Genomic DNA, 24,626 nt, shown 5'->3' with positions numbered 1-24,626 from the left:
ATTGCATCACTTAGCCACACTAGATACCTCCCTGTATTAGGTGGCTAAGTATCACTCTACATGTCACTGCTTTATGTATGTTGAAGATACATTGACTACATGGAGGGTATGTTGGCTGCATTGAAGCCTCAGTGTGGTCCTGTAGCAGTGGCCACAGAATGATGTTCTTGAAAAATGGTGAGTAAACACCTGGTTAACTCCGCCAGCTCAGGTCTTTAATTACAGCTACAACTGTACCTATACGTCAATGTATTTTCAGAAGGTGACACAGAAGCCAAAATATTAATGTTCTGACTGAAAAGTAAGATGAACCCAAGTTCCTCCAGCTTCTTGGTTTATGGGAGAGAATAGGTTTATTAAAGTGTTTTATAAAATAAAAAATAAAGACTTACCATAAAAAATGAAAAAAGAGTGCACTGTTGAAACCTAGAGCTGAAAGTTAATACCTGCAAAAATTAGGACTATTCCAGGTAATGGACTATCTTCCTCTTGAAATACGTGTTAACCCACAATTTTTCTCACGGATCACTGTAGCTGGCTGTTGATATGTTCATGTCAAGAACTACTGAGAGTGAACCTTGGGGAGAATGTAATGAATGCATGGTTGAGTCACCTGGGGAATAAAATACTGCTCCAAAGCACAGGAGAAAAATCATCTGATTAAGGTTTGGGCTCCATCAACTTAACTCAGGCAGAGCACTAGGCTGACATTGACTAAGAGGAACACAGTCCTCTCTCACTAAAAGTAGAGCTGTTAAAAAAGGGATTTTCTGTTCTATGAAATGCCCTATCTGTGAAATGTCAAAAAGATCAATTTTGAAAAGCCTCTCCTAAGAGGAAAAATAGCTTTGAAATAACTACGTTTTAAGAAATGTTTTTAAATAAACTGAATTTATAGCCCCATCTTCTAAACTCAGAGGCCCCTTCTAGCTTAGCTTAACTTCCTCATCTTCTATACTTCTGATTATTCATGATCTCTATCATGACTACCAGCAATAAAACCACTTCTGTAAGTGACTCAAACATCCCAGTACTTGAGGGGTTCTGAACACTTCTCAACTCCCTAGACAAGGCCTTGGGAAATAGGGCCAAAGCAACATCATTCAGTTCTGCACAAGGGAGCCTGCGGGTCTCGGGCAATTTCCAGGTTCCCAGGCTCCCCTCTGCAGGCCTGAGAGCTGAGTGGTGGTTCCCGCATGTTTGGGACTACAACAGAAAATGTGGGAGTCCAGGGGCTCCCAGGGTACCCACACAATCCCTGGATCCACAGCCTACCCACTGAACTATCAGGAAAACAGGTTTCATTTTACTGGAGCCTGTCAAAACAGAAAACTTTTGACAATATAACATTTCTTAGGGGTGGGGGGGCATTATCAAAACTTCCCAACCAGCTTTAACTGGCAGAATGCACCTGGTGTTGTTTGAAACATAACATTAACAGACCCAGTCAGGTATTTCTTTCACTTCACAGTGATGCAAAGCAGGAAATAACTATACTGGATTTACCCATGTGTAAAACAGCAAAACCAAGCAAGCCTCTTGGTTTATAGGGAAAAATGAGAAGGCAGAGTAACATTTTTGTCTTTTTGAACCAATGAGGGGTAGAATGTGAAAGATTTAAAGTAGCTTTCAGGTGAAGAGATAAATAAAACTTATGGAGAAGCTGGTAAACAGCTTAACACAGACCTTCTGAAAGTATACAGAATTCCTTTGTATTGACTTGGAAACACAATACTGCTTGTGACTGCACTAAACCAGCAGCCACGTTTTAAACACACATTGTTCTTTGCTTTTGCACATCTCTTCAGCTGACACACAACTAATGTTCAGGCTCTAACATGATGTAGACAAAGAGCATTTTGACAAAGGATGTAAGGGAAACTTGCTAAATTTCATGTACATGGGGATGCCTCTGTTTCTAACATCTTTTGAAGTGACTGACATTTAGAAGAGGTTGAAATTCCCACAGTAGCCCAAGGGAGATGTCCAACCACCTCCAGTCCTCTCAAATTTGAAACTGCATTTCAAGGTAATTCAAACCTGACTCTCGAGACCACCGCAGCGCCTGTAGATGACAATGACAACAAAGCAACAAGCACACTTAACCACCATATGGGACAGGAACTCTTGCATGGTTTTAAGAGAAATATTTTTTGTGCAAATTGATGCAGAGGCATTTTATACATTCATCCCCTTAGCTCTTTCTGAAGAGCCGACAAATTATTGACATATGTGCTGTTGCAGTTTTCTTAATGGAAAATCAAATTAGCCAATAATTCTTTGTAGTCAAATAGCATTATAAAAAACATTAAAGACAGTGAAGATCTTTCCATAGCTTTGGTGATCTTTTAGATCTGTCTCTCAACAATCAAATCATCTTGCAACAAGCCCTTCTGGAGTTACGGAGCAATCCTGCAAGGTTGCTGATTTTTTAGTAGTTGAAACCAGAAATCCTTGGCCCAGAACTTAGCTCTATTGATATAATCTCTGATTCCTTAACATAAAGGAAACTAGCACTTTCAATATGCTGTGAAATACCCATCTGCAGTACACCAGCTGTATACAGCATCATCAGGTCTTCTGTTTCACATGAGGTACCTTTGCAGTATCTTCACAGGAAATATAAAACACTCTTTTTGGCATATTCATACAATTCCTGCATTTGTATATGAAATCTAAAAAAATGCTGTGTTCTAATTTCAAATGTATATTTTTGATATACCAATTATTGATATAATAGATGGATTACATTTCAGTCTCAACCACCAGAAGTATATTCACCAAAGAGACATTTGCAATCCGTTATATGTGTTATCCTCTGGTGGTTAGAGATCTGTTGTCTCTAAAGTTACTACCTTCAATTTTTTTGGGAAGATCCAGTATTTACTTATAAATAAACGCCAAAGTTGTCACACAGAAGCTTGGTCTAGATGCTCTTGCACACGTTACACCAGCCTGGCTCAGTTCTGAAAAAACTGCAGCTACCTGTTACATCAGATAGTGGGCACACATGCACACTGGCTAAAATACCAAGCTTTATAACCTGACATTTGTGCACACATACTGCCTTCCAGGCCAATTAACACTGAAATGGAGTTCTCTTGCTATAAGACAGTTGCAAGCGCATAAACACACTGGTTAGTTCACTGCGTTCATACAGACCTTAACATGAATGCATGAACTCTAATATTATTGTGCGAATGTGAAAATGGTTTTACTATGAATCAAACTTGGGAAAAACTGCCAAATTTTCCAAAATGATTGGGCATCTGAAGGTGAAGATGAATGCCTAAGATGCCTCACTGATAGGAACTGAGTTTTTCCAGTGGTACCACTAAGCACTGCTTTGCCTGCTGGTCTCCTAATGTGACACTCCCTAGTCCTCTCCTACATGTCAGCTTTTTTTCCTCAGATACTGTAAGACCAGTTCATTTCCAAAATGAAATATTACAAATATGCCACAACACTTTCACAATAACCTATCAAGATGTGACACAATGTGTCAAATCCCCCAACACATTTATAACAGCGTGCAATACCTAAATAGCAGTTTTTCATAGAAAACATCCAAAATACTTTGCCAGACAGGGTCTGAATTATGTTTAAATGAGATTTTTTACTCAGTGTAATGCAGTGAAATGTATGATACAGAACTGTCCTACACTGCACAAAGGATTGAGAAACCTTTCCAGAGAATATTTTTACATTTACAGACTGAAGTACAGTACTGCACTCTATTGGATGTACTTTTACAATTGTTAGAACAGAATAGTGAACTATGAACACCCAGACTCGCATTTTAATGCTTGTAGCACCGCATTTCAGTCTGGGTTTTGATACATTTTGCTCAGTCTTGCACCCTAGTGATTAATACTCAATTGTAACACCTGCTAAGGAGTTCAAAGAAATAGCTACAAATATTCCTGGAAGATGCTTTTTAAATATTCAGTGATGTTGACATTGAAACATTGTATGTTGTGCTTTGATTGAGACAGCATCAAAATATATCAATATATATATTAAAATATCCATATTCCTGTCCAACTGTTAAGCAGCTGACACATTCCAATCAACCACTGTGCAGCTGCTGCTGCTGCTATGCCTACATATGGGACCACGTCCTGCTCCACTTATTCAAGAGAGCAGTTTCAGGGGGGCTAATGGAGATTTTAAATGACTTATATGAACAACAGAAAGAATATCTACCTGAATTTATCCACCAAAATCTCAAGTATTTTGTCTGAAGTATTCATCTATGCTTCTTTTCTATTTCATTGAAAAGATAGGTATCTCCAGAAGTTGACTTATGAGACAGCCGGGGATGAACATCTCTGGATTGGTTCATCTAAGCGTTTCACTGATTGCTAAGGGAGCCCAGGTCTCCTAATTTCTCTGGAAAATTTAGGTAAGATTACATCTATCCCAAATTGATCTGACATGTCAGCGACAGAGAACCCCAGGAATCATCATGCTCTGAACTAATTCCTTCTGACATGGGTGAGGATTGCATTGGACACTCCAATAGCAACGTGTGCTACCACAACTCCAGAGGACTGGGAAAAACTGCATCTGATTTATCTCCTGTTAACCCTAAACCAGTACACTGAACTCCCAGTTCCCTTAAGCTACTGGCAAAAACAAGCTATGCAACTGACATTACAGTAGAGGTCTCAAACATCAGAATCCCAGCATAAGAAAAGCTGTTGTATTTATTACTTTTTTTTCTGAATTCAAGCTTACAAGTAATTAGGGTGAACATTCTTTTACCCCAGATTTTTTCATATTCCATAAAAAGGAGGGGGTTTATTCCCTATATGAGAGCTTACTGCCATTTTGGATGGGATTGTTTTTCTTTTAAATTCAATTTTAAGAAGTGAAACAAATGTCAACATTGCATTCCTATCTTCTCCTCTCTCACTGAATGCAGAAGATCAATTACTATCAGGTTGCTGGGAATTTTTCATTTTTTAGTTTTCTTTTTCCAAATATCATGCCTTTTTCAAAGGTAACTTCCACAAAACTGCCTATACTTGCAAAAGTTATTGAAAAGCAAAAGGTATCTCAGATTTAAAAGTCAGTTCTTAAAATTCACTTTACTGTTCTGCAAGGGGAAAAATATTTAAGAGCCTTAGGGAAACTGATTCTAGGTTATTTTTTTTTAAGGCTACATGAGACCCAGTGGAAAAAAGTCAGTCTGACAGACAGTAGCTTTGCCCTTTTTCATCCAGGTTGACCATCAGACTTACACAACCTAGCCACTGTCAATCAAGTGTGAGATGCTTAGGAAAATATGACCATTCAAAACAATTTGGAGTATAGTAGAAAGCGACAACTCTATTATTACTAGCAAATTTTCATGAAACTGTTCTTGTGATCATTTCCTTAATGTGTCCCAGCTTTTTAATCAAGATTAGGTATGTATCCCTGCATCCACAGAGCCTCATCTTCCTGAAAATGCCTATGACCTTTCCAGCCATCAAAGCCCTGGAGGACTGAAAAGCCATATGACCGTGAGGGCAGCTAGGCTGTTCAGCAGTAAGTTCAGTAGATAGAGTAATCTTCTCTCTAAGGTTAAAACTTAAAAACCAAGGTTAGATATCTATCCTGAGAAATCTTAACAAGGTGGATTTCAGAAAACATACCCCCTTCTGAAAACCAGCCCCCACTGAAGTTGCCCGATCGCAACACAGAAACACTCCAAGCCACTCGACACACTGAAAACACCTCGACCAACATGTGCACAGTTGCAAATCATTAAAACACCTCTTGCAGCCAATTGGCACCACCAAAGGACAGAAGCAGCGAAAGATAGTGAGCTTGTTTATTTGTTCATGAGGCTGGTGATAGGACAGAAGGAGCTGGGATGAACAACACTGGAATCTGACCAAGGAACTGTCTTCAGGGATAACGTGACTCTTCCTCTCTGACACACCCAAACCTGTCTGCAGCTAAGGACAAGCGCTTAGGACTAGCTTTTCCTCTCGGATACATAAGAACACTTTGCTCTTTGATGCTATTGCTTTGTATTAGTAGTGCCCAGGAAGGAGGGTTTCCTTTTGTTTAAATGAAAGGAAGAATGCTTTTGTGAACAAGAGTTTAAGACCTTGCTCTTGCCTTGGCATGCACATAGGAAAACATGGCATAACTGTGAAAAGATACTGTAAGGTGCAATTTAAACTAAATGCGGTGAGACTGATTATAGGAGATGACAGAAGATGGGACGATGCAGATAGAAGTAAGAAAATGTAATTATGAAGTCAATTCAACCCCACTTGATAATTTCTAACACCTAAAATTTTTATGGACTATAACTAAATAAATGTACACTACATATCCTCATCAGCTGTCTACTATCTTTTTATTCATTGGCAGTTTTCAGCAGATAAAAAGGTGGGACAAGTCTAAAGCATGGATTTTAAAAATATTGGTGAAAGATTTGACCATTTGGAGGAGAAACTTCCTCTTGTATAGCAAATATAGGTCACAAAGGACTTAATGTGTAGAATGGATTCTCATTAATATCTGTACTTGAGAGACAGGCAGTACTATTTTTTTTTCCTCTGCTTATGAGCTAGTGGAGAGAAAAACAAGTTCTTTAAGACCATCAAGAACTTTAGGAAGTTCACAAAGTGCTACAGCATAGCACAGGCAGAAGCACAACCTAGACATCCCACCCAAAAGCCAATGATTTCAGGACTTCCTGAGCAAGATCATAGAACTTAGTAAGAGGACATTCTTAGTAGTCCCTAAGCAAGAGATGATGGGACGAGAAAAACTATCTTAAAATTAATGAGAAAATCTTTGAGAGTGCCTTGTTGAGGGATATGCTTGTGTCAGAATGAAAATGAAAGTGGCACAATTACAAGCTGAACAGTCAACGGAGGGAAGTATTTCCAATGTGGAAAGAGAGCTCCTCAAAGGAATATTTGTAACAAGAAGCTACACAAGCTGCCTGGGAGTCCATGGACAACTATCTGTCATAAGTAGAAGCAGAATAACTATAAGCAATCTCTTAAAAATATTACTACCAAGAAACACGTTAATTAACAATATGAACACTCATGAGACTGAGCCTTTTCCATTGCCTCAGAGCTAGAACTGGCCTGTTATGCAGCAAGAGCTGTCGTTTGGGTTACAGATGGCAAATAACTGACAGAAGCAGGCTTCAGGCATGCTTTTTCATCTTTAGCATGCTGTCTTACACTAATTTAACTTAGTGTTTACATTTTCTCTTCACTTTACAATGTGACGCTGTAGATAGCTGCACTGTACCGCACACAGTCTGAACTGTCATGTGCAATATATAAGATTATTCTCTTTTCTCTTACAACTAGATGCTCAAAACATAGTATTCTGAACCTGAACAAAATGAGAAACTTGTGTTTAATATGTCTATAGCAAAAGGCATCTCCTGTGGAGATTATTATCTGACATCCTATTTAATATAACAACGGTAGCACTATTGCTCCTGAGGAGATCATTATCCTGTTTTGCTATATTTGAGGGTAGCACCTGATTCAAATCAACACTGACATGTCCTTTCATGATTGTTTTGAACAAATGTTATTATCCAGACAAAGTGATTTTTTCCACTGTCAAAATGGTAAGTACATTTAAAATAATCATACAGTCAAGTGCCTCCGTCTACGGTAGCATTTTTTAATACTGTTTATAACCAGGAGATGCTGATACAGTAATTTAGAAATCAGAAAATAATTAAAACCAGCAAATGGATACATATTATGTTTCAGAATTATTCAAAACATAAACCACCACTTATTATCTCAGGAAGTTAATGGGAGCTCCTCAAAGATTTTGGATAGTCTTTGGCTCGTTTTTCTACCTGCAAATGGGGATTGATCTCACTTCAGGCCCAAGAGGGGTGAAATCTTTGGCATGAGCTTCAGTGCCCTGTCACTTCCATTCACATGTAGCAAGTCAATATTTTAGAGGGAAATGTGTTTCTTTAAAAAGAAATAAAGCCCATCATAAACTGACGTGGAACATTATAACAATAGGGAATATTTCTAGACTATAAAGATTGCCTATTTGGATCACATTCTGGTAAACTCTGCTCCTTCTCCCCTCCCATGAATAAATTTGATCCTGCAACCTTTATTTATAGGAAAGTAACATTTGTGAATGGGCACTGAAGCCAAGCCAATCCAGCTCTTATGGGTCAGGCTGTAAGCCCCTTATTCATATCGCAAAACAGTTGTGCAAGTCTTTCAGATGACAAAAAATGAGCCAGTTTACATAACTGCTCATCAGTGTGAATAATGACAGTAATGAGGCCATAAATTGGAACTCTGAGGAGACTTGCTAGCATTGGCTAATTTTTCAAGTAATTTCAATTGAAAGTACAGCAAAATAAAAATATTTGGCACCATGAAAGCTGAATTTGATGTTGCTGGATTATTTTCAACCAGAGTGAGTAGCTGCAATTTGATGTTACTTAGTGTATTGTAGAAAATATTTACTTTCTGTTTTTCCTTCTTTTATTTTGGAAGGCAATACAATCTGACATGTACACCACCAGTCAATCTTTGGCACTTTTATCTGTACAGATGTCCTTTATTCTACCTGTCTCTCTTCATCTATGTTTCCATTGTTCAGAAACAGTTATCTCAGTATTTCAAATTAATAAAAACAATTAGAATCACAAACACATTCAAAAAATTAGGTTATGTCTTTCTTTTTGTGTTACCCAATAGTGGTCTTATCCTACAAATAAACCTGATATTTTGTTCTTAAAACTGTCAGCTAACATTTTAAACAACAGATGGGAATCGTAAGTATTCTGCAGAGACTGCAGGAAAGAGAAAGACAGAGAGAAAAGAGAGAAACAGTAAAATTCAATTATCTTCAGTAATTTTTTAATGTAATCAATGGGTTTGCAGATGATTCATTAAAAAAAATAAAATGATATGTTTAATCACTAAATGGTATCTATTTGTAATGATGAGGTGATTTTATTGTCATCTAAAGGCCAGAGAGATAGCTAAGACACATCAAAAATAAGGTGTGTAGCTACCTAGTTTCTTCTGACTTTCCTGGGGTTTGGAAATACTAGATTTTTAGATAATGAAGCTGCCAATTGGTGAGAAGACTTTACCCATTCTTGTGCCACTGAGTAACATTAAAATATTAATGTCTGAAAACACTGACAGTTGTATACCGTCATAGCTTTCATGGTCTTTTGTTAAATTGCAATTACTTAACCATCAGGATGCTCAGCCTGTAAGCTTGATGTCTGTGTTTTAAAACCATTTAATGTGTTTTGCACACCTATGCATCAACTGAAAGATTTCAATAGGCTAAAATGTCCAAAAAAAACCCCTCCCAAGCCATTGCCAGTGTGAAGTTACTACACTGGGCTTGGGTACAGCATTTCTCTAGCAGGAGCTAATTTCTACAGCTCTCACAGAAATCCAGTTAGCAGAGGCACTTTAAAGAAAAATACACCTTACTGCAAGACTTTTCCAAGAAAAAAACTTGTAACTGTAACTAAAAGTAGGAAATAAGTCACTATGTATGCTATCATTTGTTTTCCCTCCTTATGCCTTGCTTTGTTCTTTTTTGCCTATACATCCATGCTAGTTCATCTCATGAACTCCAGTGTCTCAAATCATTTTTAAACCAGTGAACAAAGGGAATAAATTCAGGAAGAATGAAAGAGGGAAAAAGAAACCTCTGACCTGGTATTACAAAAAAACCCAAAAACAACCAAACAAAAAAAAAAAAAGACACTAAGATGAAAACAAAATAGTGCCATGGATTTACATATGGGGTTTTGATGGAAACTAGGGCTGGGTTTTAAATCAAAACTCACCATCTCAAAACCACTTCTTTTCATCCGCCTGCAGGACTTGAGGTAAGTACGTATGCGTTTTCTGGCACGCTCTTGATACTCAGGGAATTGTCGCCTGCATGAGTCAATGATAGCCTGGATCTTTTCTTTGGGCTGCTTAGAGATTGGGACCATTCGGTCCAAGTTTTCATCTACAAACAGCCTGACAAACATCTGTTGGCAAGAGGGAGACAGAGGAGATGGGTTTGGAGGGTGGCTCTCTTCTCTTCCTAGCTTCCTGTCTTGATTACTGATAGGAAGACATTTTTTTCTATCCACTGAAGAGCTTTGTAATGGGAAGCCAGAAATATTAAGCAAACAGTTCTTTAAAGGGTTATTTGGGGGGGGAGGAGGGGCTGATTAAAAAAAAAAAAAAAAAAGACAAGAAAAGAATAGTCTATAGGATACAGAACTTGTGAGATAAACCAGAACAGACTGTGAAAATAGGCACTACTTAAATTTCATTATTAACAATAAGCTGTGATTGCTAATCATTTTATTGAACTGAATCTCACTTTTTCTTTGTTTGAACAATTGCTTGTGTTTTCATGCATAATTACATACATTGGGAAAGCAGCTGACCACTAAAATGGTCTTCTGATAAAGTAGCTACAGCCCCTTTCCATTCAATGGGTGAACATGCACATACACACACCCACATCACACACATACAAAACAAAGCTTTGTTTTCCTCACTGGTAAAGATGGCACTCTGCCTTAAAATTCTAAATAAAACACAGTAAATCTGTCGTCTGTTGGCAAGAGTTTAATGTGCATAAAAAGAATAATTGAAATAAATCCTGCAAATTAAATTAATGTGCCTTTAATATTGACAAACTTACCCACAAATAACAATGTAAAAGGAATAGTAGAAGTAAACAAGACAACCAGTTCAAAAGGACTTACATTAAAAGCTTTCAGCCGTTCAGCTTCTACTCCATCTGATTCATTAACCTTCTCAGGATCTTCCTGCTCATCATGGTCATCCTCATCCTCATCTCCTCGATTCAGAGACAGATCTTCAGCACCTCTGCCTACACTCTCATTCTTTCCAGAGTCATAGCTTGAATAGCTATGTGCAGGAGACTGAAAATAGACAAAAAGAATATGTTTGTAAAAATTCACCATGGAAATAAGGTCTATTCATCAAAACTACTTTATAAATATTTAAAGAATTCCATGATTTCTTTTTATTTGTTATTCAACATAAACTGCTCATAATCCTTGTAAGAGCAAACAGTTGACAATAATATTCATTTCAGTAAATTCAGCAAATCAGTTAACAAACGAATTACCCATGATAATTACAGTTTACATAAGGTCTTTGCTGTACAGCCGTTTTTAAGTACAACAAACAGAAGTTTCTTACAAATACCAACTTCTTTGTATTAGCCAAGATGTAAATAAGGGGCAGTCGATTAGCACCAAACTATAAAAGATTAAACACTACACATTTTAAGGCAAAGAAGATTTAAGCTGGAAATATTGATATCAATCCAATCAATATGAAACACTATCAAGAGCTGCAGGACGTTATTCAAAACATGGAAATGATTATGTCCCCGTCTCACTTGCAAAACCCCAGAACGACACCTGTATGCCTGCAAACATTCTGAATGCTCTTTACAGAATCATATAGTAAAAGCATTTTATATTTGCATATCAGCATTCAGAAATTTCCCCTAGGAAGAACATTCAGCTTGCTGGATAAATCAGATGACCATCTCATTAAATGTATTGACTTCTGGGACCAAAACGTTTTCCATTACCCAACGTCAATGCTGTGCATTTTTCCTTGGAATATCAAGACTTTGGTTACCTGTTTTCTCTGCACACACTTCGAAGTGCAGACCACAAAAAGACATCAGGAATAAAAAGCCATTTACAAGTTAACACTTTAAGATCAAAGCTTTCTCCCAGTCACAGAACAGTATTAGGGAGTATCTTCTCCAAATTCACATTTAGGTAATTCAGGAGACAATTTTACTTCTATAATAATTTAGTCCTGTCAATATTTTCGTCTCTTGCTTCAAAGAACACAGTAATCTATTAACTTCAGAGAGTCCTGCATCAGGTGCTACCTTCAACAAGAAGCAAGCACAGCATCACCTTTTCTCTTCCCACCACCTATGACTGCACAGAAATTAGCCAGGGTTCAGAATGGCAGGTGTGAGATGACATGGGAAGATGACTTGGGAGACCAGTGAAAAAACCTGTTCCTTTTCTTGACACACTGATATTTTGTGCTGGGAAGATGATAAATATCTACATTGCTGCCCATTCAGATAACCCCTGCAGGAGGGGTTTAATGCATTGAATTATGAAGCTCCAGAAGAATATGGCTCCATCCTAATAGGAGGTGATGGCTGTAATTTATCGGAGTGTCTAGCACATATAAACATCAGTATTTAGCCTGGACAATGGCTACCAGAAGGCAGCCTGATAGCCTATTAAGAAGGAATAGGAAGAGTGATTTTCTTTGAAGAGATATACAGAAGAAAAATTTTAAAGAACAAAGTTACAATTAATTAATTGTAACAATTATTGTAATTTTGTCCAAGTAGAAGATCCGACCTAGACTGCAAGACTTGTTCTTTTATATTGCTTTGTTTCACCTCATACTACAGCTATACAGCAGGCAGAGGGCTTCTAGATAATCAAAAAGCCATTCCATGTGCTAAGTGACACATAAAGCTGTAGTTAGTAGAAGCCTCTGCCCTGAAGAACCCTACTGTCTGAAACCCTTGTTCTGCAAACATTTGATTTCACATGAGTCATTTCATCAGACTAAATCCAATTAGACTACTCATGTGCATAAAGTTAAACAGATGCAAAACTGATTTCAGTATGTACATATGTTTGGGCTGGATGCCAAGATCATAAATTATGCACTAGGGATGAGATTTGCTTTTGTGAAGGATAGAAATTCAGGCCAAAATGGATTAGCTATATCTTTCAAAAATGCAATAGTATTTTTTTTAAAGAAAACATTGCACAAGGAGCCTTGTCCAATGTCTTCTCCAAAATATGTATTTCAAGAACAACTTCAGCATCTTAAATGAACCATGGAGAATAACATACTCTGAGAAAGCTGCATGGCAGGAATTCATATCTATTCATCATGGATTTTGAAGACTGTACAGTAGCAAGAGAGAAAGGTAGGGCTTTCCCTAGCTGTTGCATCAGCAAACTGAGGGAAGAGGTTACAAAAGCTCAGTTAAGAATAAAATTTCTACCTTTTTGTATTTCTACACAGATTAATATTGAGTCAGAGAATAAACATGCTGTTTCTCTCACTTGTGTTGACTCCGCAGTTGTGCAAAAGCTGATAAGCATTTTCTTTTGGTACTCTACTAAAGGAGCTGCAGTGCTAAAAAACACGGAGTAGGACAGCAGAGGCCAACTTTTCCGTAGTACACACACCACAGCCTTCGGTCTCGCACCGTCCTTTCAGAAGACTGCTCCCACCTTTGCCAGAATCTGCTCATTCAGATTCCTGTACACACCTTGCCATGCATATTTTTATGGTGCTGCAGTGACCTAGACCGGAGAAGTGATCCTGGTTTCAATGGCTTCTCGTATTTTGTGTTCTTTTGCCAGGCTGTTTAAGACCGGGATCAGTTCTCGGCTCCAGCTCACCACCTGAAAGCAGAAACGTTGGGGCTGACAGGGGAGTGTGAACGTGGGAGGGACAGAGGCAGCATACTCATCTCTGCTGACAGCTGTGCAAGATTAAAGCATCCATGGAGTGGAAGCACTAGTAGAGACACGATGTTCCACAGTGAAACCTTTGTGTGTAACACATGTGGGTTGAAAAAGAAAGTGACAACAATGCAAAATGAGAAAGTATTCAAGGAGAACAAATGAGGCCAAGGCTAAGGCCAAGCATATCGCCTCCCCAAAACATTTAGATGATTAAAAAGTTGTCTTCAAAATACTGAGGTGTTGATAGATATACTCCGGCCACTTCGTCCTTGCCCTTTTCTGAAGGTCCTGAGTTCATTATTTTAATCTCTTCTTTACAGTAAGTATTAGACACTTCTGCTTTGTAAAACTGAAAGTCAACGTTTTTGCCTAACAACCTGCTTTCAGGAGCTTGTAACATGAAATATCAACATCTTTCCAATGCATTACAAGTCAGCAACAAAAGCCACCTGCTGTAAGGTGTCAAATTATACAATAAAAGACCTATGAGGATATCTCAGTGTCATCTAGTTCATCTTGCTGTCACAAAACAAGGTCAGAAGGTCATTCCTGACCACTGTTTGTCTCGTTGTTATCTTTAAGACTTCCAGTGGCAGAGATGCCATGCATCCCCCTGATAATCTGCACTGTCTCCTGGAATTACTAAAATATTCTTAACATCCAACTTTGACTTTCAGAAACAGTACTATGCCAATTTATTTATCATCTATCTACCTCATACCCCAATAGAGGGCAGCTGTACCTGGAGAAGAGCATTCACCTCCCTCTTTAGAACAATCATTCAGGCATTTGAAGACTGTTACCACGTCCCATCCCCATAATCTTCTCTCCCCCAAAAATTAATTCATGCTGTGAAGCTCATGTTTTCCAGATTCATAATCATTCTTACTTGTCTGTTCTTTATTTGGTCTGAAACTTTCTCAAAAATCAACCCCCAAAACTCCAGTGTATTCCATTTGAGGCCTTTCCATGGAAAATGCATCCACTTATTCCTTGGCTGATTTCTACTATGCTTTCAGCAGAAAAAGCTTATAACCTTATTTGTAAGATAAAAGAATACCCCATATATGTAAAAGACAGTAATGCAGAAGCCCCAAACTTGCCAACAGAAGTCATGCTGTTATTCTGTGAGAAATAAAGCAGAAGCAACCCAGAACATTAATAAAGTCTGCCATAGTGCCCCAGTGCCTGGTAGGCTCAGACACTGGTGCATGGCCACCAGACACAGTTTGGAGGATGATGCCACATGAACTCATTGCAAGAGGTTTCTCCTAGCATCTGACAGCTAGAGACACTTGGCTACCTTGGTGAGCATACAAAAAAGGCAATTAATTGCTGAACCAAAGTTATTCAGTGCCAGTAAGTTAATTACTGAGGTTGGTTATTTGTAATGACCAAAAATTGGAAAAATCATGGGTTTGTGTTTTTCTGAAAGTGCCTAAAGGGAACAAAAGATCCCACTTTTTTCAGGTAAAAACACCTCTGAAATATGCCTAGCAGTTTTCATTTGGGTTTTTTTTTTTAGTGTGTGTATAGTTTAGTGTTTGGGTTTTTTTAAAATTAAGCTTCATTTTTCACATTTACATATCATTTTACATTTACATTTAGTTGGACAGTTTTGCATGTAGTTAGATAGCTCTTTCAGACATTACATTAGACACCCATAAACCACAGCACCCCTTTGACAGATTTGGAGATTTGGGGCGTTAGCACGAGAGTAGCACAGGTTTCCAGTCTGCATAGAAAGGAAAGGAGTTGTGAACCAATATTTACTGGTAGGCAGAGATGAAAACACTCTACTGTCTATACATGATTGTCTTCTAGAAGTCTTTCTCAACATCTATAAGAGTTACTAAATTTATTTTAAAAAAAGAGTAAATAAAACCATAATCTAGAGCTCTCTGAGTTTCTCAGTTGTACATCCAACCCTTTCTTCCCTGTCTTTCTATATCTCAGTCTTGCCCCCTGTATCACTGAACACACAGAAGTCTGCAATTTCAGCAAGTATTTTCAAAAATTACTTGTGCTTTTCTGTGTATTTTCCCATGTGATATTGTGTGTACATATTTTTATAGGAACCATTCCTATGATACAAAAAGGGATTAGAACATTCTGATGACAAGAAGTTTAATTACTTTGAAGACATTTTTTTCCAGAATAGTCAATTATATTTGAACTTTTAATTTATTATTTCACATTTTCATGTGAAATGCTAACACATCATTTGACACTAAACTGGGAGGGTGTGTCAGTCTGCTGGAGGGTAGGGAGGCTCTTCAATGAGGTCTGGACAGTCTGGATCAATGGGCTGAGACCAACAGGATGAGGTTCAACAAGGCCAAGTAGAGAGTCCTGTATCTGGGACATAATGATCCCGTGCAGTGCTACAGGCTTGGGGCAGAGTGGCTAGAAAGCTGCCAGGCGGAGACAGACCTGGGGGTGTTGGTTGACTGCCGACTATGAGCCAGCAGTGTGCCCAGGTGGCCAAGAAGCCTAATGGCATCTTGGCTTGTATCAGAAACGGCATGGCCAGCAGGTCCAGGGAAGTGACTGTGCCCCTCTACTCAGCATTGGTGAAGCTGCACCCCAAATATTATGTTCAGTTTTGGGCCCCTCACTACAAGAAAGACATTGAGGTCCTAGAGTGTGTCTCCCAAGAAGGGCAACCAGGCTGGTTTGGTGATACGGTTTAGTAGAGGACAGGAATGGTTGGACTTGATGATCTCAAAGGTCTTTCCCAACCTAGTGATTCTGTGATTCATTTTTAACTGATAACACACGACAAGATTTTTGGAAAAAAAAGTGTAACACACTGGTTTTCAGTGAGTTGACTGTAAGAAACACGTATTTTATTTGCCATGTAAACAAAATTTAAAGGTGAAGCCTGTAAGGGTAAAGGAAAATGTATGTCCCTATACCTTCCCCTTAAAATGATATTTGTAATGAATATTCGATTCTTGCGAGTATCACTTTGCCATGCAAACTGTGAGTTTTCCATATTGCAAGAAACTTGCCTACAGAAGGTAGTAGAGGGGTTTTTTTACATTAAATCTATAACATATGTAATATAAATAACACATTAGAAAACATAAAATACATTTGGCAAGTGCATGCCTTTTTGGTATTGAAAGAGATAAACCCATGAATTCAAATGTTCCTGTCTTTTTCTCCTCAATTCAGACAGTAAAATGGGAGGCATAACTGGAAAACTAAGTTTCAGCTGTTATCTCAAGCTATCCTCTTTCAGTTTTTATAGAGAGAAGTCCAGCTCTCTATTATTTTTCATTAATAAGCCATTTTTTTCCACAACTCCTCTTAAAATCCTATGCCTTTCTCTCTTCCAGATTTTACTCTTATTATCCTTTTTACACAGCTCCTTTAAACCTTTATACTATCATCTGTGTGGAACTTTACTGCCCATCATTTTTTTCTCATTACAGCAAAGACTGTGAAGTCTCCAATACTTTTCCAGCATCTCACCATTTATTTCAAGATCCAATTAACCTCATTTTTATAAACTTGTCACACATTTGCTCATCTTACCCATATCTTTGCATCTGACTATGACCAGTTTGCTCCCCTTATTACACCACAATTGGCCTTTCCAGCTCCTTCATAAAATTTCACCCTTAGTAATGGGAAGGCATCTTTGTGTATAATTCTGCTATTTGGAGCATGAGGATAACAGCGATTTCACTGGAAGAACAGAGAGCTGAAACCTAGGGTTTCACAGGTTTGCTCTATAAAAGTGTTATCTAACATGTAAAGTGTCGTGGAGTAGATTGAATAAGACATTTTTACACAAAACTTGTATTACAGTGAAATACTCAATGATCTTTTCTGTTTGCTCTCTGTTAACAATGTAAACAAGCTCCAGAAAGACAACCATTTGATTATTTACAATAGGAACTAAGAAACAAAAAGACTTTTCTCTTGAGTTGTCATTGACAGATTCATTGTTTTCACAGTAGTCACTGAGAAAATCGTGACTGTTCCTAATACCTACTTACTCTTTTACAGTAATTAGTCAGTCCATATCATATTATCTGTTTGCTTATCATATTCCTTTCACCAGAAGCACATTTGTTAGCCTTAAGTAAACTGTAAATTAGCTAGGCACTTTCATTCCAGCAGGATTCATCTGGATAGACAGAAGTTTGGATAATTGAAAGATAAGACATAATTGAAAGAATCCCTGAAACACAGATCTTCCTGTGGTATTTTCTCCTTTTAGCTAAAACATAGTCTACCCTAGGTCCATCCCCACTGGTATTCACTGACATTGTTGAAATACATCATTTTGCCCTAATAGAAATAACCTCAGAAATTAAGTCGAGAGCAAAAACACAGAGGCAAGTTAGAATTCAGTCAAGTAGAAGAATGAAGCATATTTACAGGTGATAGTTTAAGGAGTTTCTTTCTAATTTGTCCACAACCAAACTCCTCTTACCTGACTGAACACCTTCAGGAAGGCTCCTGTTCCTTCCCCAGCCATTCTGGAGGGGGAGAATTCTTGAGGGATCAGAATAAGCGTGCTCAAACCTCCCTAGCCCACCAATGTTGAGCGTACCAGGGCAGAACTGATTTAACAGAGCAGGAGACTTGCCAACTTCTTGCAGCTTTTATTTTACAAAGTTGTTTTATTAATGACTTCTAGAACTCCTGTCCCTGATGTAGGAGGACAGGTATTTCCAACCAAACACTAAAAAACCCCTAGTTATGTAACATCCAATAACTGGTCATATTGCAAAATGTGGCTGCTGCATTTTTGGCAAAAATACAATGTCCTTTGTGGGAATTGAAAAGCCAAAGCTAAATGGTGACAGACTCAAATAAAAGCCTACATTATTTTTGGCACCATACACCACTATTTTTAATCTTTAAAAGGATCTGACAGAGTTTCTGTGAGTTTTAGAAACAAGAGGCAAACGTAGGAAAGCTCCATCACAAACTTCTGGATTTCTGCAAACCATGACCCAACAGAGCATGTGAACATTTTCTGTGGTACACCCCAAATCAGACTGGAAGATCTAAATGACGATGTTCTACTCTTGTAAAAGGCAACCTTTCTAAGACAAGACAACCTACCCTATTATCAAAGGTAAGGAAGCTTCATGAGTGGCCTCCTACAGATAGGACATTATCATACTTTGCAGGTATTAGCATTGCTTTGTGAAGCCAAGAGCCTTTGAGTGCCCCATGTACTTCTTGTGCTTTTGTCAAAATGCATCAAAAATGTCTACTGGAAAACTACCATTTCTAATTTTTGGTAAAATTTTGACCTTTTGCTAAGAATCTTTACAGTTTCCTCTCAGAGTCCACAGACTTCCATTTGTCAGGGTTTGGGGGTTTTTGGTATTTTTTTGTTTTCTTTTTCAGTTTATATAGGGATTAGGGAACATTTTTCTCATGAACTTTCTTCAGTGACTACTGAGACACACATTACAGGCAGATAGTGAGCATTTTTGACCACCAGTTCTTTGGTCAGTTGTTAGCTGACTGGTAAGAGCTACAAACTATTTTGTAAAAGCACTGGGCCATTAATATCTTCTAATTCTATTTAAATTGATAATAAAAGCTCTAATATAGGCAATAATTTAGGAAGTAACTAAGACAGAAAAGACCTACATAAACCTGAATATCACAATGACAATTACAATGCAAGCCTCAAGAGTCACTCTCCTCTTTGTAGTCTGTCCTCATCTAAGTGACAGAGTAAGGCAACTGAGCACATCAGCAGGGGTATGACAGACATGCTTCATAAGAACTCTCCTTCAAGGAAACAGCAGAACCCATGACAAAACTCAATCTATTCTCAAAAAGCCCACTTACTGGCCAGCAGCACTACTTCTGTTGTTAGAAAATATCCCAAATGGCTTCTACCTTTCAAAACAAAAGCAGTTCCTGAATAATACAATTGTAGTCAAGTCCTCTGAAGTCTGACTTAGGTATGAAGTTATTGTCAGCAAAAGCCAGAACTGAGATTCAAGAGTGAAATAATTTCTTGAGTGGCCTCAGCTTACTTTTTTATTTGTACTATTTTAATTTCTTAAGGGTGTCGGCATGTGGGGTAACAATGTTATCATAAATACAGAAGGGCAAGGTTTCTTGTCAACATGACATCACTAAATGTTCTATTTTAATTTTGAGCACATTGCTGCTGGAAAACCTAAGTAGAAGAATACAAACCAGAGAATACGAACCACATGCAATTCACTGTTTTAGTCACAGGCCCCTTGACAAAAATCTACCATAAACTAGAAAACTGCCACAATCTTTGTTCTTTTTGTTTCCTTCCTTTGCCATTCCTTCTGTTAATGCCCTTTGATTCAGTTTAAACCATTTTCTCCAAGCTGCTTTCTCCTGAAATCTTCCCATCTCCTCTTTCTCTTTTAACTCATTATGCCTTAGTTCTGACTGCTTCATTCTCTTCTTGCATTGTTCTCAGCTCTCATACTGCTTCCTCCTCAAATTTCTCTCTGCTCCCTCTTGCCATAAATTTAAGCTGAGACACCAAAAGGGTTCAATAACCTGTTTTCTTCATCAATTAAAACCACAAAACATTAAGCTATTTTCTCAAGTCCCAAAGCAAATCTACACTGCCAAAGTATGTGCTTATTTGTGAACAGCATCCCTCAAGTCTACAACTGTCAGCTACAGATGAAGCCCTTGCCAAGAGAACTACAGCCACAGAGAACCTAAAGACTCTGTACCTTCCCCTTTACTCCACCTCTTTTTTCTTCTTCTCACTCATCACTATAAAAGTTTTCTACTCCTCCATAGCAGCTCAGGTATATATGCAAGTTTCCTCTATCTTCAGAGCATTTCAAGGAGCAAACACGTTTGCAGGTGAAAGAGTTCAAGTTATACAAGGAAGTGAGGAGATAAGAAATACTTTTTGTTCTGACACTTATTTTCACCCTGCTCTCTTGTCTCTGTGTATCCCAGGAAAGCTGGAGACAGAAGCTACACAACAGGCTTCTGGGCTGTACACAGTCTCAAAAGAAACTTTCAGAGAGTAACAGCAGAGATGGATGTCAGGATAATAATACAGCTGAACTGCAGGGTTTGTGTGTCACAAGAGCAGCAGCGGCAAAGGAGAGAATTTGTTTTCACTGGGCAATGAGGAAAAAAAGTAACGAAGATGAAGGATGCCTCTGTCCCATTCTTGCCAAGATTTTGGCAAAAAAGTGCTATTTGAGGTCCAGAAACTCAGCAACTCCCTCTAAAGTCTGCCTAAGGCTACACAGCAGCTGAACTGAAGCCGGGTTGCAAGCCTCTGTCTTGTAATAAGAAGGAGAAGCAGCAATTTTACCCTAACTCCTAAAAGTAAGATGAACATAGTGCACAGAACAAAAGTGGGAAATAATGAGGAACTAAAAATGGTGATTGGGATGAGAGAGGAAAACGGTTTAACAATGGGCCTTTCTAAGTGTGTTCTCTCTGAATTTATCATAAGCTCTTCCCTGTGCTGATTTCTTCTTCCTACTTCATTCCTACACAATGGCATTTCACAGGTTCTCCCACCTTTCTCCTCTCCAGTCTGAGCATGGCCAAACTGCAAATGTTTGGGAAGGAGATTAAAAATCAGTTGGTGGAAGCAGTGGAGGATGCAACTCCAACTGACCTCTCTCTATTGTCTCAGACAAATTTAGAGTCTTCCTCCTTCAGTTTGTGCTTCTCAGTCACTACAGTCATGTGCCAGGAGAGGGGAGAGGAGACAATACTGTCACTCCCACTTCTGACCATGAGAATCTGACCAATCATTTATATCTTCAGAAATACAGAGTAGAGGAAAAAAGTAATGGCAACATATGGAGAGACAGACTCATACAAAAAACCAAAATCAATTGATTAATGACATTCACATAACCCAAAATTAGCACTTCAGTACTGAACAACCATTCTCAACTGATCCAAATAATAACAATGTGAAATATATAAAGATTGAATTCTTTGGGGAAAGCTGGGAACCCAAGATGGGCAGCAAGAGGAGAGCGTTGCTTACAGAGAAGTACAGGGCAAAACTAGAGAATGAAGGACTACCTTGCTCTTGCTTTTCCTTTTAGCCTTTATCTGCCTATAGCAACTACCTTTTTTCTCCTTTTCTTCCCTCTGCTGAGCTTTATAAAAGAGGCAGAAGTTAATTGCCTTAATTATTGCTTAAGGAAAAGGTGATGAGACTTAGAACTTGAGACCAATCAAGAGGAGACAGATGAAGATAGGTCTTCTGAGCTGGGGAGGCTGTTCTGAGTGATAGGGAAGAGGCTGAGATGTCTGCAGCTGAAGTTGATGGACTAGACTGATTAGTTCCCTACTTATCTACCACAAATAAATGTTTGGACTGATTCATAAGAAATACATGTAGCTTGACTTTCTTTGTTTAGGAATACCAAAAAACCACCAAGAAACAGAAACAACAGATGAACCTTGTAGTCCTAAAGCCTGTGCTCTGGCTAATGATGTTCTCATATTTTGGGGGTTAGAGATGGAGGACAGTATTAATCATGACTTCCAAATGAAAAGACAATTACCAATCAACTATTCAGGGAACCAATTCTGTGAAACAGAAGAGCAAATCTTCTTCCACAGAAGAATCAGAAAGATCACAGTAGCCTCCTAAATCCCTTCTGACATGATTAAGTATCTCTGTTGGATCATAGCCTTCATGTTACCACCCTGAAGAAACCAGAAACTCTCACTGCAATCCATATTTTTTCCTACTCCAGATGGTAGAGCACTTTTTAACTTGTACAAATATTAGTATGTATTTCATACAAAAGTGAGCTAGAACTTTTGGGTGGGCTGGTCATAAATGAACCCCGGGACCCTGTATTAAGCCTGTTAAACTCTCAAGCCTGCGAGAAGAGAATCGTCCTGCTACCTCCAGGATAGCACAGCACAGTGTAAGCTCCCAGAACACTTGCTGTTTGGAAAGGAAATTGCACTTCTGAACTTGACTCTGTGCTCTGGTACTCTGTGATTTCTTGTAGTTGCATAATCTTTGTTAACTGCAAAATGTTTCTGTCACGTCGTTACTTAGAGCTTAGTTGGGGGGAACCATGTAGTCATCAAGCAGCACAGAAGTTTCTGAGATGTTCTAACAGACCTGGTCTGTAAAAGCTCAAACTCATTTGTAACAAATAATATTTTTCATTTCTATTAGGAGAGATATTTTGAGTTGTAAATTCTATGGACCATTTCATCACAAGCATTCACTTTAGCTTTCTAAATCAGTGTACAAGGCTCCGCTCTTGTCAGCATCCAGCAATGGAGAATTCCCCTAGCAGACTAGAAAATCATACCTGGCAAAACTCCACTTCCTCCAAAAATCACTTTCAGTCCACACTGTTGTAGAGGAAGAGTTCTGGGAGGAAAATCAGCTTGAAGTACACCAGAAAAATGGAACAAATTGGACCAGGCAGTGCATTTTCTCATATCGCTATCACAACTCAATGCCTGACCGTGGAGCAGTGAATAGCTATAAAAATGTGTTTGATATCTTGCTTCAACCCAAATGGTTTAAACTCCTCTTCCCCCAAAATTCAGGGAAAAATAATTTGATCTTATATTAAGTCAGCTTATCTCATAAAGAGAATTAGCGAAAAAGTTTAGATCCGTATCTGAACTGGCCAAAAGCTCTGTTTCCATTCTATTTCTTATGTTACACGACTACTACTTTATTCTTTGCTTTCATTGATAAAATTGGAAGAGCAAAGAAGAAAGGAAAATATTTTTCAAAATAAAATATGTCTATTTTGAGACAGTGCCCCCCCCCCCCCCCATGGTGCAGCTCCCTATACTCTGTGTTCCTCCTGTTCTCTCACAGAGCTCTGCCCGAGTTCAAGACATGCAGTGCTGGATCTACAGGCTGAGATCCTTTTGGAGGGCAAACAGGGAATGTAAAGCTCAGTGCTTGCATTTCACTAAACCCAAGCACCAGATGCACAGAATGGGAGGGACAGAAAAGTATTCTGCAAACAGCCCCCATCATTGCCACTGGAAGAGGCACTGACTTTGCTCTGCTGTGCAGTCAGGACACAGACCACGAAACCAGTAAGCAGGAATTATTTTTTAAAACTTCAGTAAAGCTCCCCTTCCATAATGAGTAACCAGAGTTAATGAACCTAAGTAGAATAATCTCTTTTGTGGATACACTATCTGTGCAGTCTTCCCCTTTCCAGCACATCCAGCACTGTCAGCTGGCAGTGGCATCCCTGCAGCTCTCTGAACGCTTTCCTGCATGAAACTTGCTTTCTGCCTAGTGAGCTGCAGCAGGGACACCTCAGAGCTGATTACATAGAGCAGAAGGTCATGTGGGGTCAAAAATGTACCCATATACCTGAAGCTGGTGTGCTGCCAGGATTTCCACTATGATCTATGTACCAGGAAAACATTAAGAGTTTAAATTCCATGATCTTTACTGGTTCCTCATATATGATTATGTAAATAGTGTATGTCCTAAAGGTTAGGGTACAATCTACATTTTGTAGATTTAAGGATGGCTGCACAAAACAGAAAACAGTCACCTGCTCTTTCTTGTCTTACTGATTTTCACATGCAGGAGTTTTTGAGATCCCCTGACATGCATCTAAAAAGCGTATCAGCTTGTTACCTAGACAGGCACTGGACATTAGGAGCCACGGGTTTCTAAATGTAAGATTTCCTCAATGAAACTGGACTTCAGCTTCCCAGAAGCAACTTGCAGGGGATCTGAAAAGGCTACAGTATATTTATTTTGTAGCTATAGGATTACAGGCAGATCTTTTAAAATCTAAACAAAAACTTTGTGACTCAGATAATGGTCCCCAGATAGAAGGTTTCCTGAAACACGTACCTAGCGGTGCAATTTTTAAAGGCAAACACACCACCAAGCTTTGCAATGCCAGAAGTTACAAGCGTTTACCTGCCTGTAAGGAAACCTCTGTAATATTACTTTCCGTATTTTTTTTTACACTCCAACTTGCTAAACTACCCAGCAATCTTCTACTCAAGAAAATATATACAGGAGGATTTCCTTTTTCAGACCCTGGGCCTACAACCCCTGTAGTAGGGCTCTATTGGAACGCAA

At 38.6% G+C, this 24,626-nt stretch overlaps 1 protein-coding gene across 3 annotated transcripts in view; it reads right to left on the bottom strand.

Moving 5' to 3' along the window:
- The window catches only part of NOL4 (nucleolar protein 4), a gene marked incomplete at both ends in the record, with an annotated part of 194,429 nt that overhangs the window by 36,359 nt on the left and 133,444 nt on the right, over positions 1–24,626 (bottom strand). For 2 of the 3 annotated variants that reach the window (XM_084260428.1, XM_084260429.1), the window contains 2 exons: positions 9,833–10,024; positions 10,757–10,936. In XM_084260428.1, the coding sequence (XP_084116554.1) occupies positions 9,833–10,024; positions 10,757–10,936 (372 nt within the window). The remainder of the gene's footprint in view (positions 1–9,832; positions 10,025–10,756; positions 10,937–24,626) is intronic. The other variant, XM_084260430.1, reaches the window with a different exon arrangement.

Source organism: Gallinula chloropus (assembly GCF_964237585.1).
Source record: "Gallinula chloropus genome assembly, chromosome: 2".
In the NCBI taxonomy this organism is placed as follows: Eukaryota; Metazoa; Chordata; class Aves; order Gruiformes; family Rallidae; genus Gallinula; species Gallinula chloropus.
This window is presented reverse-complemented; position numbering and strand designations above follow the sequence as displayed.